The sequence below is a fragment of the Molossus molossus genome, unplaced genomic scaffold (genome assembly GCF_014108415.1).
Source record: "Molossus molossus isolate mMolMol1 unplaced genomic scaffold, mMolMol1.p scaffold_m16_p_18, whole genome shotgun sequence".
NCBI classification, from domain to species: domain Eukaryota; kingdom Metazoa; phylum Chordata; class Mammalia; order Chiroptera; family Molossidae; genus Molossus; species Molossus molossus.
In genome coordinates, this window is record NW_023425353.1 from 23,096,211 (window position 1) to 23,115,819 (window position 19,609).

Genomic DNA, 19,609 nt, shown 5'->3' on the forward strand with positions numbered 1-19,609 from the left:
TATCTAATTTTCAAAGATATGTATCCTTTTCTTTTTCTCCTTCTCTAGCTTTCTATCTTGCTAACATACTCTCAATACATTTATTAGCATTTTTAAATAGACTTCAATGTAAAATTCTGCCCAAATAATTGGTTTCCTCGTAAGATAAACATTTTAAAGACGTGAGATCCAAAGGGGAGACTGAGAAAGAAACTGGTATTTTTTTTTTTTTTCTTATCCTCACCCGAGGGTATTTTTCCATTTTTTGTACAGATAGAGTGGGAGGGACAGAGAGGAAGGGAGAGAGAGAGAGAGAGAAACATCGACGTGAAGGGACACATCGAGTGGCTGCCACCCGCACGACCAACCAGGGCTGGGGACAAACTGCAACCGAAGTACGTGCCCTTAGCGGGAACCAAACCCGGGTCTCTCCGGACCGCAGGCCAACGCTCTAACCGCTGAGCCAAACTGGCCAGGGTGAAACTGGTATTTATTAGACATTCCAGGCACACTGCTAGGCATTTTAGACTGTTTATCATATAAAGTACTTTAGAAATAATCAGCCAAAAATATTTATAAATGTAATCAGTCTCCAACTACCTTTTTACCTTGTAAGTAAACTTTTTCTGCTTTTTTTTTTTTTTTTAATTCTCTGGCTTGCCCTTTTCCAAGTTTATGTATTTGTTGATTTGTTATTTTATAAATGGTCCTTTACTGACCACAATTTAGGTGAGTGGAAGCTAAAATGTGATAATAAACTTAAGGTAGTCTAGAAGATAATTTATTTCTTTTTATTCTTCACAATAAAAAGATTAGGATAAAGTATTAAGAAGTATTGAGAAACAGAACTATTCAAAAAAGAAGGCAGGTTGTCTTCCCACCTCCTGTAAGTAGCATCTGTTGGCCCAAGTGACGACTTGCCCAGAGTTTGAGACCACTGGAGGACCTGCTATGCAGTGGGGTAGTTGTACCAACCACAACAGGCCTCTAGACAATTGCCAATGGCACGCGAGATAGAAAGGACCTCGCTGAACTCTAAAATCTGTCATTTTCTTCTGTCCCGCAGGTAGTGCTGGTACCCCGGTCATGTTCAACAAGAATGGAGATGCCCCGGGACGGTATGACATCTTTCAGTACCAGACAACAAACACCACAAACCCTGGTTACCGTCTGATTGGACAGTGGACAGATGAACTTCAGCTCAACGTGAGTTCTCTTCTATCCTCTTCCTTTGCTTGTGTGATGAGTAAAAGGGCGTTGAGTTTGCTCACTAGGCAAATGATTTTGTTTGCTTGTGCAAATATGCATGAGCATGCAACATGTTAATAGGCGTCAGCAGGGACTGATAATAATATAACAGTGATAGTGATGATGTTTATGACGATGAAGATAGTGATAGGATTCATGTGTTGAGTTTATACCAGACATTGTACTAGCACCTGTGTGAATGATCTCACTTAATCTGAGCCTTGGCTTGTGAAATAATCAAGTTACTAGCTAATACATTAATGCTTCTATAAGATTCTTCTCTTGGTCAGAACTAACTTCCTTCCCTCCTTCCCTCCTTCTCTCCCTCCCTCCTTCCCGTCCTTCCTCCCTCCCTCTCTCCTTCCCTCCTTCCTTCCTACTTGGTGGTGTATTTTTTTTTCTTTTAATGCATTTTAATGAGTCACTTTGTTTTCCATTGAGATTCTCATAGTAACCACAGCTTTGGCCAGTCCCATAACCTCTCTCACTTTCTGCAAAATATGACCTCGAGTAAGTAGTCACTTCCTTGTGCAAGGTTATGTCCAAGTGCACCTGGTAGAGACTATTGGGAGCTCATCTAAAGTCAAACACTGTTAGGTTTACTTAACTTGCTGAATAAAGGACACACTTCTGCCTGCACAATCCTGGAATCTTCAGGATGAGGGTGATGGAACAGGATTTACTGTAGGCTTTGGGCTCAGTTGAGTGATTTAAGCAGGTTTAGGGAAGCAGGGGCCCACGTTGGTTTGGCTTCTCTTAGAAAGCAGGAATAATTTGCTGATTATATGTCTTGGTGATTTTTGTCGAGGAAATGAAAGGATGGAGGGAAAGTGTGGGTTGCCATTAACAAAGAAACAGTAAGCACTTATGTGAACCGAAAAGGGGACATTTCAGTTATTTCTGTGGTTGCAGAGTATTCTTGCCTGTCTCATTTCAGACATGATGGCAGAATGGCCTTGCTTTGGTCTTATTCTACCAGAGTCGTGGAGTGGCCTTGTCTGATTGTCACTGGTATTTTGCTGAGACTGTTTATGCTCTGGTTGAATATTCCTTCCTAGCTGTTAGCTGACAACTGTGGGACCATTTTCTTTCCTTCATATTTAAGTTGAACATTCAAGAGTACGCTTCTAATAATACTTGCAATGCCCTACTTGGGATTTTTGTTCGTTTTAAATAAATATACCAACTTTCCCAGGGAATGAAGAACACAGGCTGGGGCACCTCCACCCTGGATGGGCCCAGCATATCTGGAGATCAGCACACCATGCTTCCCCTACATTCCCTCTCCTCCCAAAAAGGGGATTAAACAGGCCAGGCTGCGGACTGGTGGCCAGGGGCCTGGGGCCAGGGTTGGGGATAGAAGTTGGAGGAGCAGGTGTGCTACAGGGCCTCGTCTGCTAAGATGCACTGGACAGGGTTGCACTTCAACAGGTCTGATGCCTCCCGGTGGCAGTGAGCATGGGGACGGTGCTCACCAGGGATGTTGTGGCTGGGTACGTTGGATAGGGCTTCCCAGGCCCATTAATATACTTTGAAATCATAGTATATGGAAACACAATATTATTTTGCCCAGCAGGGCCCTACATTACTCTGGGTTCTCCAGAGAAACAGGATGGATGGATGGATAGATAGATAGATAGATAGATAGATAGATAGATAGATAGATAGATGATTGATAGATAGATGATTGGATAGATAGATATAGACAGATATAGATAGATTGATAGATGATAGCTAGCTAGATAGATGATAGATATAGATAGAGACAGATTAGATAGATAGATAGATAGATAGATAGATAGATAGATAGATAGATAGATGATAGATAGATAGATAGATGGATGAGGGCGGGGGAGGGAGGGAGAGAGATTGGCCTACACTGCTATGAAGGCTGAGAGTTCCTGAGATGTGCCGTCGGCAAGCTGGAGGCCCAAGGGAACTGATGGAGTAAGTTCCAGTCTGAGTCCAAAGGCAGAAGACTGTGTTCAAGGTCAAAAATAGACAGGGAAAGGCAGGATTCTCTCTTTCTCAGCCTTTGTGTTCCATCCAGGTCTCCAGTGGAGGCCTACCCACACAGGGAAAGCAATCTACTTGATTCAGTTTGCCAGTTACAACATTCATCTCATCCAGACACACCCAGACTTATGCTTAACCAGCTCCCTGGGCACCCCAGTCAAGCTGATGTATATAATGGACTGTCACAGCCCCGTCACGGATCATTCCTTCTATTGTTTCTCCTAAAGCTGGAAAGTATGTCTTTATCAGTAGCTTTTATCAGTCTACACCTTACTGTATGCTATGGACATTTCTGAGAGCAAGGCTTCTGGGGAGTGAAACACAGAATTGATGTCTTGGGGGCAATGGCATGTGGGCCATAGTTTCTAAGAATAGAGGATTGTACATAAGGGACCAGGGCATCAGTGACGTCCCCACCAGCCAGTCACTTCCTCTGCACGTGGACCTGCCTGGCTCTGCTTGTACCTGCCCGGTGGCCCCTGTCCTGAGGCCCATCATCTAGGTGAGCTGGCACACAGGTTGGGTCCAGGGGATGGTGACCTGGCACCCAAGAATGGATGGGGCCGGACAGCAAGTGCCTGCCGTGGCTGAGACAGATGCTAAAGGCCAAAGCCAAACAAGAAGCGAAAAGCATCCGGACTCAAGGCCCTTTTTCCAAGCAAAAAGAAAAATAGAAATAAAAGCAAAACAAATCAATAGATCACCAACCAAATCCTAATCGGTAAACCCAAGGGGGTAGGAATCCAAAGCACAGTCAGAGCAGCGGCCTGGCGGGCACACGCCGTGCTGTCTGAGTGATACAGAGAACCCAGGTCTGCGGTGAGAAGTGGACGTGCTCAGGGATATTGTGAGACCCAGGCGATGAGATAATACGTTCACCTGTTCTAGCCAAGCCCTGCACCAGTGCTGGCTTCTGGCATGTGTAATTTGTGCGCCTACGCAAGAATTCTCAACCAGCCTTCCCCAGCTGCAGACGTTCCCAGGACTTCTAAAGCAAACTGTTTTTAAGAACCAACACCAGCACTGATTTTATTTTTGGAGTGTTTGTTTTGTGTTAGCCCGCATAAGAATTGGATTTGATTAGCCGTTCAATGCGTTTTCTATTTGTTTGTCTTTTGTTAAAAATACTCTCAGGTGATAAGTACTGTGAGAAGCAGCAAGGGAGAATAATACAAATATGGTCCCCGTTCTCGAATATTCGCTGATCTGGTATGGAGGTAGGTGGTAAACAAGGTAACAGATATGCGTGGAAATTCCAAAGTACAATGTGCCATGGTGGGGGAGAGCACAGTGGCGGGGGAGGGGGACCTGCTGGATGAGAAGCAGACAGTGAGGAGCGGGGTCCACCGGGCAGGTCGGGGGGCTGACTGGGGATAATGGCGTTCCTGGGGAGAGCAGGAAGAGTTGGAGCCACAGGTAACAGCTAGAGCACTGGTACCTTGTAGGCATGATCCATAGTTTAAAGTTTTATTCTGAGTGCATTTAAAAGCCATTTGACCCAGTGATCTAGGAATATACCCTCAGAAGCCTGAAACACCAATCAGGAAGAATATATGTACCCCCATGTTCATGGCAGCACTATTTACAATAGCTAAAATCTGGAAACAGCCCAAGTGTCCATCAGTAGACGAATGGATAAAAAAGCAGTGGTACTATGCAGCGGTAAGAAAGAAAGATCTCTTATCCTTTGAGACGACATGGAGGGACCTGGAAAGTATTATCATAAGTGAAATAAGCCAAGCAGAAAAAGACAAATACCACATGATCTCACTTATGTACGGAATATAATGAACATAACAGTCTGGGGAATACGGTAGACCCAGAAACATGGAAGTAGGGCACAGACTGACAACCCTCAGAAGGGGTGGGGGAGCTAAACCACAGAACTTATATGCATGTATGCATGACCAGTGGACATGGACAACTAAGCCGGGGATGGTGCGGGGGTGGGGTGGGGAGGGGGGTGCCAATGGGGTAAAAAGGAGAAACATCTGTAACAAAAAAATAAATAAAAATTAAAAAAAAATAAAAATAAAAAGCGAAAAAAATAAATAAATAAAAGCCAGTAGGGTAATTAGGCAAGGGAGTGGCTGGATGGAATTTAGGAAAACACGGTACTCCGTTACCGTCTGCTGGGAAGGGGATGAACCGAAGGGGCCAGACGGGCAGCAGAAAGACCCAATGAGAGTCTTAGCAGTCATGGAGCTAGGGCGGGTGGCTGAGTGAAGGGGTTCCCAAACTGCAGCACGGCCCGTCATGTGGGGGGCTCGGAGAAGCCGACTGCTGGCCTCACCCCCGGGGCGTCTGATTCAGAAGGTCTGAGGGTGGGAAAAGGCCCAAATATTTGTCTTTCTAAGGAGCCCTTGCTTAACGCTGAGTGCACGTTGGCTGCACTTGGCAAGGGTGAAATTAAAAATCCCAATTTGGTTTTCTTAAATATCCGAGAGACAAGTTGACATGGATATATGTTTGTAGCTCAGAAAAGAATTTGGGGCTATAGTTATTTTGTCTTCGTTTTTTGTTATTTTAATGAAATTGTTGAAATAGAAAACCTTTCATCTATTAGAGAGTAGAGAGAATAGCAAAGAACCCGAGGCCTTAAACTCCTCATAGAAAATGACAGTTTTGTTCCAAGTGCTACAAATACCACCCAATTTAAAATATTCTGTTTAAAATGTCTGGACAGGTAAGCTGACCTTATACTTTGGATTTTTTGCTGCTTGTGGGAGCTAGATCTGGGACATAAGCTCGATTTGGCCTTTGAGGGGACTTTTGTGGTTCTACTTTGTCATGCTGAGAAGGGTGTGTTCGGAAGAGCCGACGGGACCCCCAGTCCTCAGGCGGAGCCAGTGGTTTGTCCTCGGCATTGCGTGGAGCTGGAGGGCATGAACGGCCGAGCCAAGCACAGGGCCACGGTTAGACCTGTGAGAGGCTGGGATCATTCAACGAGAGTAGCCGCTGAGATCACAGGCCATGTAGGAGGTCACCCTGTTGATGTCTTTTACGGGCCCTTTAGGATATTAGCAAATTGAAGTTGAATCAGAAAGAAAAGATAAAGAGGAGGCAAACACAATACTCAGAGGACACGGGGCACCCTCAGCGGAGAGCCAGGACCACAGCCCAGGTTGTTTATCCGGTGGTTGGCATCCTACCCAACATCACCTGCCCATGATGATCCTTTGGCTCTAACTGTTCTGATTTGGTTCAGAGTTCTGTGGGAGTGGAATTTGGGCAAACTGAGTTTTGTAGGGTTGCTTTCTTCTCATCAGCAGAACAAAATAAAGCCAGTAAGTAACGAGGCACTTCTTATTTACAAAGACACGCGGGTGCACATTCAACCCCCGGTTAGGTCATTGCTAGAAAATGTCAGGAGAACTTTCTCTGTGGTCACTAATTGCAAATGAGTTTCCCAGCCCAGAGATCAGTCTGAGTCTCAGAGTCCCCATGCTGGACACCAGACAGCTCTGTGTTCCAGGTCGGGTTCTCCGGAATTTCGGTGTCCGGGGGCGCTGTCCGTTACACGGTGCCCTCGACACTCACCGCCAGAGGAGCTCTGGCCCGTCACCTCTGTGGGCCAGGAGACGACCACATGGTTTGCAACTGGGGTATTTCTGCATGAACAAGAATTCATGGGAAGGAAATCACAACGAGCAAAACCATTTACTCTCTCAGTTGCAACCCCCACAGAAAGTGCCCTGATTTATTTTCTCAGGTTTCTATTCTACAAGGCAGAGATTCCACAAAACATTGTTCCGGGAGAAGCAGGAGAAGGGATAACACAAAGAACAGACATTGGTTCTCGTCAGTGTGTGGGGCAGGAGGACAGCCAATGGAGATGCTGGGATAAATGAGGGGCAGGTTCAGACTAGGGTAAAGGTTCTGTACTAGACACAGTGTTTTTATTTATTTATTTATTTTTCTTTATTGATTTCAGAGAGAGTAAGGGAGAGGGAGAGAGATAGAGACATCGATTGGCCGCCTCCTGCATGCCCCCTACTGGGGATCAGGCCCACAACCTGGGCAGATATAGTGTTTTTAAAGGGCTCATATAGGCACTGATTTAGGAAAATCTACCAAAAAGTTATATTTGAACTGGGCTTTGAAAATTGAGTGGTAGTTCCCAAGATGGAAAAGAGAAAAAAAATTATTTGAAAGAACAGTGTAGTACCATATAAAAATAGTGATAGTGAAATATATTGGGGGGGAAAAATGCAAGAAGTGAAATGTGGATTCTTTAAAAAATTCTAAATTTATGATGTGAAAGAAACTCTCTGATATTATGTGCATGAGAGACAAAGGTTATTTTTGTCAGTTTTTATTTATTTGCAATAAGTAGGAAATTTAGATATGCCCAAAATGTTAATATTTGAAATAACTAAAATTCTCTAAAATACCAAAATGCTAATTAAAGTTTTTTGTTTTATGCTTTTTTTCAAAAGGGCTATTCATAATGAGCAACTTCCTACAGTGAATTCACTCTCTTAAATAGAAGCCCCTGAATGAATACTACTTAACCTTTTCTGGAAACTTAATCATCTGCATTCTGTAGGCTAGGCCAACCCGGGATCTCTTGAGGCAAGTCGGGCTGTTGGCTTTTTCTGTTGTTTATTCTCTATTGAGCTTTCTTTCCACCTAGAGAAGGAAAGTGCCTGGAAGATACAATCCATGCTTTATATACCTATCGACAGTACCTAGCACACAGTGGGTATCCATGCTTTATATACCTATCGACAGTACCTAGCACACAGTGGGGTTTTTTTTTAAATATAAAATTAACATGAATTATTTTTTTTCCTTTATTAATTTTAGAGAAAGAGGAAGTGAGAGGGAGAGAGCGATAGAAACATCAATGAGAGAGAACATTGATTGGCTGCCTCCTGCATGCCCCCCACTGGGGATCAGGCCCACAACCTGGGCATGTACCCTGACCGGGGGTTGAACCACTGACCTCTTGGTGCATGGGTTGACGCTCAACCACTGAGCCACACCAGCGGGACAACATGAATTATTTTTAATGATGTATATTACCTCCAGCAAGAGCCCCTCTTCCTTCTTCTGGGAAGAGCACCCAAGTTTTCTTTTAGATGGGCCGTTTGCCCTAAATAGTTCTCAAGTCCAGGCGCAACCTAAGCCAATCACCATGGCCATAGTGACAGGCCTGGCCGTCAAACTAAGTCTGTCCAATCAGGATGAACCATTGGATGTCTGCTGGCCAATCCCGGACAACACTGTGCCCTTGTTGGAATTCAATGTGTCCCCAGGAGCCACATGGGGCATTTGGAGAAGGTGTCAAAACTTGGAGAGAGAAATGAGGTCTAGGTCACATCATTTCAGCCCTAGGAAACCCTTACTGGAAGCCATTCAGAATGCTTTCTGGATTGTTTCATTATCAATAAATTAAGGCAATTTAGGTTACATACTCTTTACTTATAATCTCATTTCCAGTAACAATCAAAAATGAAAAAACAAAGTATTTTTGCTCTCATATATCCGGTTGGAAAAGAAAGAAAGTCAGTCTACCCTCAATAAGCAGATTCCCCCCCCCAGATTTTATTAAACTGAGGTGATTACAAATTAATTTCAAAAGTGATTTTTATTAAATATTATCTCTCTCACCCTGGTTAGAATTGTGACTCTCACCGGCACTGAAAGACATTAAAAGTATGGTTGATTGCCAACATCACCCTTTAATCAAATTATGTATCTCAAAATCAATACTTATCTCTACCAATAGTATTACTAATCACTCTATTGTTTCATAATTGCAACGGTAAAAATATTTTAATCTAGTCACACTCAATTTACAGCGCGTTGCATGAGCCGTGGGGAAATAGCCTTAACGGAGTGCTGACAGAGAGAAAAAGCTGTGAGTTGTCAAAATCGAGGACTTTTTCCGCCTCAGTTTGAAGCTTTATTGACTCACCTTATTGTTCATCATAATGAATGGCTCTTATCTGATCATTTATAGCTCTGTTGTTAGTGATTAGGAGAACAGGCTCTGAAGCTGACCGGAGTCTCAGCTCCACCATGTACTAACTGTATAGCAGGATTATAGTAGTGCTGATTGTATATGGTTATTGTTAGAATTAAATGTAGCAATATATATAATGTACTTAAAACAGTGTCTAGTACCTAGTAAATATCACTCGATGTTAGCCACCACAGTAATAATAATTTACTATCTTTATCTTATTACATCATTCATACCCCTCAAAATGTCAGTTTCTAGTGCTTCACTAGATTATTTTTCTTTATACCCCTGCACCTAGCATAATGTTGAGCATATAAAAATGGCTTGCTCTATATTAAGTAGATGAGATGAACAGACACAGAGTTGGATTCTATCACAAATTATTTTTTAAAAAGAAGAGTCAAAACAGCAAAGGATTTAGGATCAAATGAATCTGGTTTATAATCAGGGCACAGCCCAGTTGCCAGATCTGTGAACCAGGAGAAGAACGGCCTCTCAGAAAAGGGGACTTTTTAACTTGTAACCAGAGCGACAAGTTATTTCCATTTGTCATCATCTTTGAAACCATGACATTATACAAAGGATGTTTACAAATTTAAAAGAGTCAGTTCTATTTCCCAATTGTCAGCTAGCTTGAGATGAGAAATCCCAAACTGAAAACAGACAGCAGTTAGGTGTAAAAAGTTAATTACTTGCCAATATTTTAAGAATCAAGAAATGTCATAATTACATTTTGCTTCTCTTTAAAAACAGAAGATCTGGCACTGATATGTCTTTTCCCATGCAGCAGAGCTAGCCAGATATAAGTAGGGACTTCCCACTTCAGACAGAGTGTGAGTTCTCAAGTTACCGCAGACCCCACCGTTCCTTACTGCCTCGCACCCAGTGTCTCTCTTACTCCCATAGGCATTTTGGGATGCCATAATCTTGACTTGACTTGGTTTGAGCACATGCTTGAATTTATGGTTTCTGGAAACTGGTTTTTAAATATGTATCAACAATATTAATAACCCTGACCCCCCACAATTATGTAATGATACCGAAAGGGTCAATAAAAGCAGCCTGCAAGAGAGGGCTGCCTTGGTAAAGACAATGCTTTTGTTTGGAAATATGTATTTGCGCATATTCTGAAACATCCTGGAAATGAAACAGAAGAGCATCACCCTTGTGTTGTCAGCGTTTCTTCTAGCAATCAGTGGGGTATAGCTGTGTTCTGTCTGCGGATGTCTGGAAGATGAATCATATTTATGATGATCCGTATGGCTCCATAGCATGGGCATTAGAGGAGCCCAAATCCCCACAATTTTCTGTTTGCATTGTAGGCGTTCAAGCAAACCACTGATGTTTATGAATATGCAGTGGCTTTCTGAGGGGGATTGTTGTGTGTCCTTACTGTCTGCATTCTGGGCTCAGGGAAATGTGTGTTTGAAAGAAGAGGCAATCAGAGGATGGCTGGAGAGCTTAGCCATTGGAACAGGCGCTCTCGCCAGTGGTTGCCAATCCAAGACTGCAGAAGGAAAGAGATGAGCTGATGTCCCCTTTGCCCTGGGGAGCCAGAAATTCTACAACGACTTCTGTTAGAATTAAAATATAAGAATTTGATTTGAAATGTTTTTTAAACAACTGGGAGATAGTCTTATAAAGGGGGGCAGTGTCAGAAAGCCCACGTTGAGTCCTGCCTTTGCCACCTGATGCCACCTGAAGGACAGTTCCCATATGTATTTAAAACAAGGCCAGGCTGAGCAAATAGCTAATTCACAAAGACACTGGAGAAGGAATTGCAATCATTCTTCTGATATAAGAATGCAGATGAGATAATGTGGTCGTGTTTCTTGTATTCGTTTTCTGTTGCTAGAGTAAATCCCAGAAATTGTGGCTTTAAACAGCACAGATTTCTTATCCTACAATGTGTAGGTCAGAATCCAACACAGGTCTTGGGGGGTGAAGGTGTCAGCAGGGCGGTGCTTCTTCCGCAGGCTCTAGGGGAGAACCTCTTTCTTGCCCAGCCGGGTTGTTGGCAGCATTCGGTTCCTCGTGGTTGTGGGACGGAGATCTCTGTTTCTGGTGGCCGCTTTGCTCCGTCCTCAAAACCAGCGGGGGGGGGGGGGGGGGGGGTCCAGTCCCTCCTGCTTCCAGTCTCTTATTCCATAGTCACAGGTCTGTGGCTGACTCTGCTGCTTCCTCCACCTTGGAGGGCTGATGGGATGACACTGGTCGTCCTGCATAATCCAGGATATTCTCCCTGTTTTAAGATCTGTAATCTTTTCCCATCTGCAGAGTCCCTTTTCCATGCAGTATTCTCAGCTTCAAGAAATTAGGATGTAGCCCTGCGGGTCTGGCTCAGCCCGCCGACTGCATGGTCTCAGGTTTGCTTTCCAGTCAAGGGCATTTACCCGGGTTGGGGTCGTGTGGGAGGCAACCAGTATCGATGTGTCTCTCTCTCTCTTCCTCCTTTCCACTTTCTAGAAAAAAAAAAAAAATCAATGAAAAAAATATCCTTGGGCAAGTATTATCAAAAAAGAAATTAGGATGTATAAATCTTGGGGGGCAGAGGAGAGTAAAGAAGGGGCAAATTGTTTTGCCTACCACAATTCTTTACTATTTGGCTTTCCATGCATTCTATAACATCTGTATAAAATTCCCATTATTTTTAGAGAGTTAATATAGTTGTTTAAACAGATATGGGTTTAATGTAGTTCTGTACACTTAAGTACCTTTGGTATTTAATTGAGCTGATCTGTTTGTTTGGCAAATGTTCTAATGACATTCCTGGAAAAGTCTGGGGAAGAACCCAGAATTCAGAACTCTGAATTAATGATAAGCAAATAGCATCAGAATCCCCCTGGAGTGCGAAGGCAGGAGTAGAGAGTAACAGGAAGAATGAGGGATGCCAACACCGTGGGAGACTCAGATGAGCTCCGGGAGAGAGTTCTGTTGACAACGGTTTTGCAGGTTCCCACAGAGAACGTGGCCCAATCTGCTGAAATGGAAAGGAACTTCCAAGGGGGTAGCGAGAGATGAGGCCGCACCTACTCACTCATTTTTCCTTGTCATGTGTAGTGGGATGGTATTTTGATCAGGCTAACTTATGTTTCCCAAGCTTCCTACCCCCAACTAATCATTTAATTTCTAATACTTCTTAGTCTTAATCTAAAAGATTAATTCCTTTAATCTTTTATTCTCACTTTGGCCCTACATTCCTGAGTATTTTTATTTCATTGCGTTAGTTCTCTTTATATGACAAGGCCGAAATGCAGAGAAAGAGAATAGATTGACAGTCCTCCAAGAATTAAGCATGAAATTGTCACGTGAATGAGCAATTCTACTCCTAGGTATATTCCCAACTCTGACATTCTCTGCTCTGCGGAAGGCTGTGAAGTATTAAAATATAGTAGTTTTCCCAGCTGGTGTGCTCAGTGGATTGAGAGTTGTCCCATGGACCTGGTCAGGGCACATGCCTGGGTTGTGGGCTTGATCCCCAGCAGGGTGTGTGTGTGTGTGTGTGTGTGTGTTGTTGTTGTTGTAGTAGCAGTAGTAGTAGTAGTAGTAGTAAATAGCTTGGAATTTGGGGTGTTGACTGACAACTCCCTGGCAAATCTACCCACAGAGCCTGTTGATACAGTAGTCATGTTGATCATTTACTGCAATAAAGGAGACTACCCCCTTGAAAGAGTCTTAGCAACTTTCCAGGCGAGGGAGGTCAAAGACAGATATTTTACAGTTGGGGTTCTGGATTAGGCACCTCTTTCAAAGGGAGAAGCTTAATCAGAGTTGGGTCAAGTCTGTGATATTACAGTGTTTTCTCGGCGGGCCCAGCGAGGAGGGTTTTGAAGCAAGTCTTTTTAGGTAAACAGTCATTTGATTGGAGGGCATGGTCAGCTGAGTGCTATGCATCCCTGAAGAATCACTACTCACCCATAGGCAATTTATTTTGCTGAGACTGAGGTGATCTGTCATTCAAATAGATAGAATTTTATAAAGTTCCTGAAATAAACTGCAAACATATTTGTCACTTTATCTTCTGGGGCAAGAATGTCTCCAATTATAAAGTCATTATGAGCATAGAAAGTTTTGGTTTCCTTGATCCTGTGAGCCTGGGTGTTTGCAGGCAAGTAGTTCTGAGGAGCTGGACCAAGGTAGGATGTTGAGTCTGCAGTAAGCCAGCTGTGTGCAGTTATCCTCAGAGGAGTGTGTGACACCGAGTAAGGGGCCGGTTGGTGGCATCACTGACTTCTAGCCACGTTCAGAGGTAACTCTTCCTCAAATGTCATGGGCCATGGTGAAAACGCAAATCTCCCCCAACCTTCAGAACCGAAGCAGCACAATCACTGAGCTGGATGTCACCCCACCAACTCCAGTTGCTTAAGCAAGCCAACTTGGGAATGATGCTGTTGAAGTCTTCCTCTAAATTACAATGCCTGTGTCCTAAGGAGGGGCCTTTAGTCCGAAAGAGTTCATTTTTCCAGTTACTGCACCTGGAAGCCCCCTCTGACAGTTTTCTCAAGTAAACACTGCTATTCCCAGCGAGGTTTTGGCCACGCCACCTTTATTTCTGGCATTTTAACTTTTTTTTTTTTTCCTTTATTGATTTCACAGAGAGAGGAAGTGAGAGGGAGAGAGAGAGAGATAAAAACATTGATGAGAAAGAACATCAGTTGGCTGCCTCCTGCATGCCCTACACTGGGGATCAGGCCCACAACCTGGGCATGTGCTCTGACCAGGAACTGAACCAGCAACCTCTTGGTGCATGGGTGGACGCTTAACCACTGAGCCACACGAGCCGGACTATTTCTGGCATTTTATGTAGCGTCGTGTCTACCTATGTATGAGAGCAGCAAACCCTCCCCCCCAAAACATCTAAATGAGCCAAGTCCCCCCATCCCTCAGCTTTGCACGTTCCTTGATGTTTCCCAGGCCTGAGACCAGCTGCTAGCTCGGCATTTCCCAGCTGCACGACTAATTCTCTGATGTTAAGGATAAAAGTGGTGTCAGTGAGCTTACCCTCCCTCATTTCACTGATCGTGGAGCCCCAGGAGAAATCTCTGTCCTTCTTGAAAAGTGGGGTGAGAAGTCTTGAAGCGGTGGTTTTCCAGCTATGCACTTGGTCTTCAGTCTTGGGGTTACCTCACCTGCCATTCAAAGCCAGCTCTCTGGCCAATAGGTACTCATTACTTACAACCTTCTCAACAAGCACACCACTGTTCAGATGCAGGGGGTGTTTTCAATTGCGATTGCCCTACTTAACAGTCCTCCCAGACATGACAGTGAGAGAGAAGTAACAAGCTCAGAACACGGAGGACAGGAAAGATGAGATAAATAGCAAATGCATTCTTGATGTATTGTGTGGCGATACTGTAACAGAGCCTTCACAGTGACTGAGTAGGATCCGAGGAGGGCCTTATCTTAGCAGGAACATGACGCCTGCCACTGGAAATCCCACTCTGGAAGCTGCTTGAACACAGTGATGGATGTGCCTCTGGAAGGTAAGTGGCTCTTAGAAATTGCCCTGAAATAGTTTATGCTTCAGTAAGGAGCCGGCATTGAAGTTGGTAAATAGTCAGTTACATGATTTGTGCACATATTTCTTGATGGTTAATTTTTTTCCCATTGAAGGTATAGATCACCTTCGCTATAAACGTCAGTCCATAGGATTCAATCAGGAGTGCCAGATTAGAATGTCAGCAGTCTGGGAGGAGAGGAGGGATGAAGAGCTTTTCTTCCTCATCACTGTTATTGTTACACAAATGAGTGTCATCACCACTTGAGGGACTGCCCTGAATGAAAGGAGATTTGAGCAGGACTAACTGATTGGCTTGAGAGTCATTAGCTTGCAACATTGTGGCCAAACTATTGATGGTTTCCTAGATGCCTTGCACATTTCACCGCCAAGGCCTTCTTAGGCACGTGCAGTATTGTGAGCATTTTTATAATGGAGTATTTAAGATTTACGGACTCCTGTTGAAATGCCGCCTTTTACCCGTCGCTGCTCTACATTTAAAGGTGTTTCTAAAGACGACTGGAACTAGAACAGTTGATAGGATTCGTTTTCAACAGAAGACTCCACTGATTCCTGTGTGACCTCCCCTGAGTCAAATCTGCTTTCTCTGCCTTCATTTTTCATTTGAAAAGTAGAGAGGAATCCGTTGGTCAGTGTTAACAGGTACATGTGGGTGTGGGTCATTGACGAAGAGGCAGTGTGACATCATGTTGAGCAGCGTGGGCCTTGGAGGCAGGTGGCTGGGTGTCATCGCTGAACTTCCCACTTACTAGCATTACCATCTCCTTCACCTCACTTAATTTGCCTCACTCACCCTATCTGTAAAATGGGGCTGATAACGGTATGGACCCCAGAGGACTGTTAGGAGGATTACCTACATGAAAAGCACTTAGGACGGTGGCAGGTACAATACATATGTGCTGGGACTACCGTTATTGTTGCTGTTGCTTTTCGTAAAACCAGGATTGACCTTGTCAGTCCTCGGTGTCAAACCTTCCCACCCCTTTCCCCTTCCTGGGGGATCTGGGTGGACACCAGCTCCTGCCTCCTCCTCCTCAGGTACCCTTCATTCTGCCCTCACTCCTGGTACACGGGTGTCCCTGAAGCGCCTGTCACATTCCCCATGACATTTCTATATTGTCCTTCCACTTGAAATGTCACAGTCCACCACTGAGCTGAACACCAGTCCCTGCACCCATTTGGGCTTCCGGGGGGAGCCCTGCACTGGCCTCCCCTCCCCCTCTTTCCCCAGAGTGGGACTGTCCCTCCCCCCAAGGCAGCTTCATTTCTCTGATGACCTCCACGGAGATCGCAGTGGCACCGGACCTCCCAGGGCCCCGCACAATGTTAGGCACCAAACTGATGCTGAAGGTGAAATTGTAAATATATTCAAGCCAGGGATCTTCTATGGAACCAGCTTCCTTTATTCCAGAGAGGTCTGTGGTGCGGCGTAGAGAGAAGGGTCTTTATTGGAGCTGGCAGAAGCCCCTCCGGCCCGAGTTCATAGAATGCTCCACAGGACCAATGCCCAGCTGCCCAGAGCGGTGCAGCCCAGAGCCCAGCCTCGTCTAGAGAGGACTCCGAGGGGACAGGAAGTCTGCTGCAGACAGGGACCAGGGCAGCCTTACCCTCCCCTTTCCCACCCTCCCCCACTCCGCCGCATGCTCCAGACATCTACCTTTTTAATGCCCTCACGCCACTGGCTTCCAGATGGATAGGTGGAAATCGATTCCTATCAAAGATGGTTGCTTGAAAAAAGACATCCACGGGTATGTGGCCAAAGAAAAGTAATAGATTTCGCTGTTCGGTAACTTCTTTAAGAATGAACACCCTACAGAGAACATGGCTTTGGGGCTGTTATTAGCCTGCCTCTCATTTTTATTATTTCTTTCTGCGGTATGTATCTTTATTACTTTGTTTTTCACTCTTCACTCTGATCAACACATACAAAAATCAATATATGTTCCTTTTTAAATATGTCCTTTGAAATCGAATTAGAATATTGTTGAATGCCTCCTTGCAGCCATTTCTCATGGGGTTGCTGATATCTCTCTCCCTGCCCAGCCTTCCAATTAAAAAGCACAACCACACACGCACATATTCAGAATACGATGGCACATATCAGTTTCTGATCGAAAGCCCGGGATCAAGGGAGTTCTGATGTCCAGTTGTTCGGTTGTAAACTCTCTGTCCGTAATCATGACCCCTTGTCCCTTCCCCCCAAAAGAACAAGTTCAAACTGTCACAACTTGTGACTTCATGAACGTGAAAAGGGCAGCTTTGCACCTTGAATGGCGAGCTGGGCGGCCCCTGCTGATCCCTGGCGCTGTGCTTGCCCAGCAGTCGCTTTCCTTTGCTCGGCTCACCGAGCCTCACCCTGACGGCGCGTGGCTGTAACTATGAATCCGCGGGCCTCGTCTTTCCCCGGCCAGCCGGGAGGAAGCCTGGGGAACTGCTGGACTGTTGAAAGACCGTATGTTTCTGTCGTCTTAGGTGGACGTCTTCCCGGCTAAGCTGGGCTCTGTTGCTTCAGCTCTCCTGCTACAGGGAAGGCACTGATGGGGAAATTGCTCATGGCATTAGAAATTTATGTTGGACAATGTATCAAGTAGACATTCTGTAAGAGGAATGGGGCATTTGAAAAGGAAGGGGAGAGGAAGAACATGGGATTTCATCAGCAAATATCTTTGTGTTCTTCCTTTTGCCAAGAGGGCTTATTACAAATATTTAATAACCGGTAAGGCCCAGGGACCAGCTGCTCAGTAGAGTCACCGGCTCTTGCGGGAGGGGAGTCCTGAAAGCGTCCCCCTGTGTTAACCCAGAAGTTGCTGGATTAGAGGCAGACCCAGGGCTTCAGGAAGGCTGGGATGCAGAGCAGTGGGGAGCACTGGAGGGAGGAAGCCGGTCCTACTCACCAAATTAGTGAGAGCGTTTTAGTATTTTAACACCTCACAAGGTCATTCCTGTGCATATGACTGCGGATTCGTCCTGTCTCTGCCCACCCCAACCCCCAGGTAGGTAATTTCCTCACTTCTTTGCAGGAACAAATCGAAGGTCACTTTTTCTGCAGACCTTTCCCAATTCCCAACGGTTGCAACCATGACTTTATAACACTTAAAGTCATGAGCTAGCCCTGGCCAGTTTGGCTCAGCAGTAGAGCGTCAGCCTGCAGGTTCGATTCCCGGTCAAGGACATGCACTTGGGTTGCAGGTTCGATCCCTGGCCCCGGTCGGGATCCTGTAGGAGGCAGCCAATCAATGTCTCTCTCTCATATTAATGTTTCTCTCTCTCTCTCTCTCTCTCTCTGCCCATCCCTCCTTCCTTCCCTCCCCTCCTTTTCCCCTCCCTCCTACTCTCTCTAAAAATTAATGGAAAAAATACCCTCCAGTGAGGATTAACAAGTAACAAAAGAAGGCATATGCTAAGGACCAGAGGTGGTTATGTCATGGAAGAGAAGGAGCATGACCTCCAGGTACACGCAGCCTCCCTACATCTCATCTGTGAGGTGGAGACGCCCGTGCTAATCTAGCCTGTTTTGTACAAAGCAGATGATGAGATGAGGATTTGGTTGCAAGATTTGGAGACGATTCCCACAACATGTAAGGGGGGGAGGCGGATGCGGCACAGAAGGGAAGGGACAGTGCAGAGTGTTGACAAGTTATCACTGTGGGCACCTGGAGCTACATCCCACTGGAGATTCTGAGTGAGTGTCTGGAATGGCCTCTGAACTGTGGCAAGGAAGCCGGGGACTTCTTACAAGGACCGCACCTCCCAGTCTGAGGGCTGCTTATGGGGAATCTCTCCCCAGCACTTCAACCTGATAGCACCCTGAGGCAGGGTGGCACAGAGGGGCCTGCCAGTGTGCTGGGGTCATCGGCATGTACTGAAGCAGTTCCCAGGGACCTCTGGCTTGGCCCCGGGAGGTATGAATGAGCCCAGACACTTCCTATGAAGACCTTCACAGAGTGTCTGTGATCATGGATGCCAAGGGGCTACTCTATAGATATGTGATTAATAATTAAGATAGGTAACATTTTGATCATAGAGAGACTGTATTCAAGTCACTAGGCTACATGCTAACTCCCTGAACCCTCACAACTAACTTATTAGGTAGGGACTCTTTTTATTCCCACTTTACAGATGAGGAACCCAAGGTGCCCAACATTATTGGTCAGGGTTAGATAGGTAATTAGTGGGAGTGATAAATAAACTGGGCAATCCGGCTCCATAGTCCACACTCATCTTCACTATGTGTAAAGCCTCTCTATGAATAAGAGGGAAAAAAATGGCTGAAAAGATCTCTAGAGTCACATCAATCTTAACTAACTCTAACCCTTAACTTTACTTTGCACTCAGGCAATTTATCTGACACCAGGAGCAGGACTGTGGGATGCAGGACTTGACACTCTTCTTAATTGAGACCCAGCCCATTTATTAGCAGTCACGGAGGGTGCTGTGCTTGTCAGACACAGATGCTGTCGTTAGTCAAGAGCACTTACGGCATGTTTCCCGTGTGCAAAGCTTTGTTCTCAGAGCTGTTGTGAGTCACGCAGGAAGTGGGAGGACAGTCCCATCCATCACCGAGTCTAACGGGTAGTGCAGATGCCCAGAATCACCCACCATGTGCAGGGATGAACCCCAGGCATGCAGAACGCAGCCAGTCCCCTTCAGCAACGGAGCTGGGTTCCTTTCTCCCCTACAGTGTGTGTTCCAGGTTTCAGCGGGTGCAAATGAAGATTTAGAGCAAAATAAGGAGAAAAATAAGTCACAGGGGAAGTGTTGTGTGGAAAATGGAAGGGACCCGCCTCCCCACGTAGGGCAGGGAAAGTGGGTTGTGAATAAACACACCTCAAAGCAATTGGAATTGAATTGGGATTTGGGCTTAGAGCTGTCTTTAA

General features: G+C 45.2%; 1 protein-coding gene across 2 annotated transcripts in view; it reads left to right on the plus strand.

The window, feature by feature from the left end:
* The window catches only part of GRM7 (glutamate metabotropic receptor 7), an 842,682-nt gene that overhangs the window by 569,214 nt on the left and 253,859 nt on the right, over positions 1 to 19,609 (plus strand). For both annotated transcript variants that reach the window (XM_036266781.1, XM_036266782.1), the window contains exon 7: positions 1,046 to 1,185. In XM_036266781.1, coding sequence (XP_036122674.1) covers positions 1,046 to 1,185 — 140 coding nt within the window. The remainder of the gene's footprint in view (positions 1 to 1,045; positions 1,186 to 19,609) is intronic.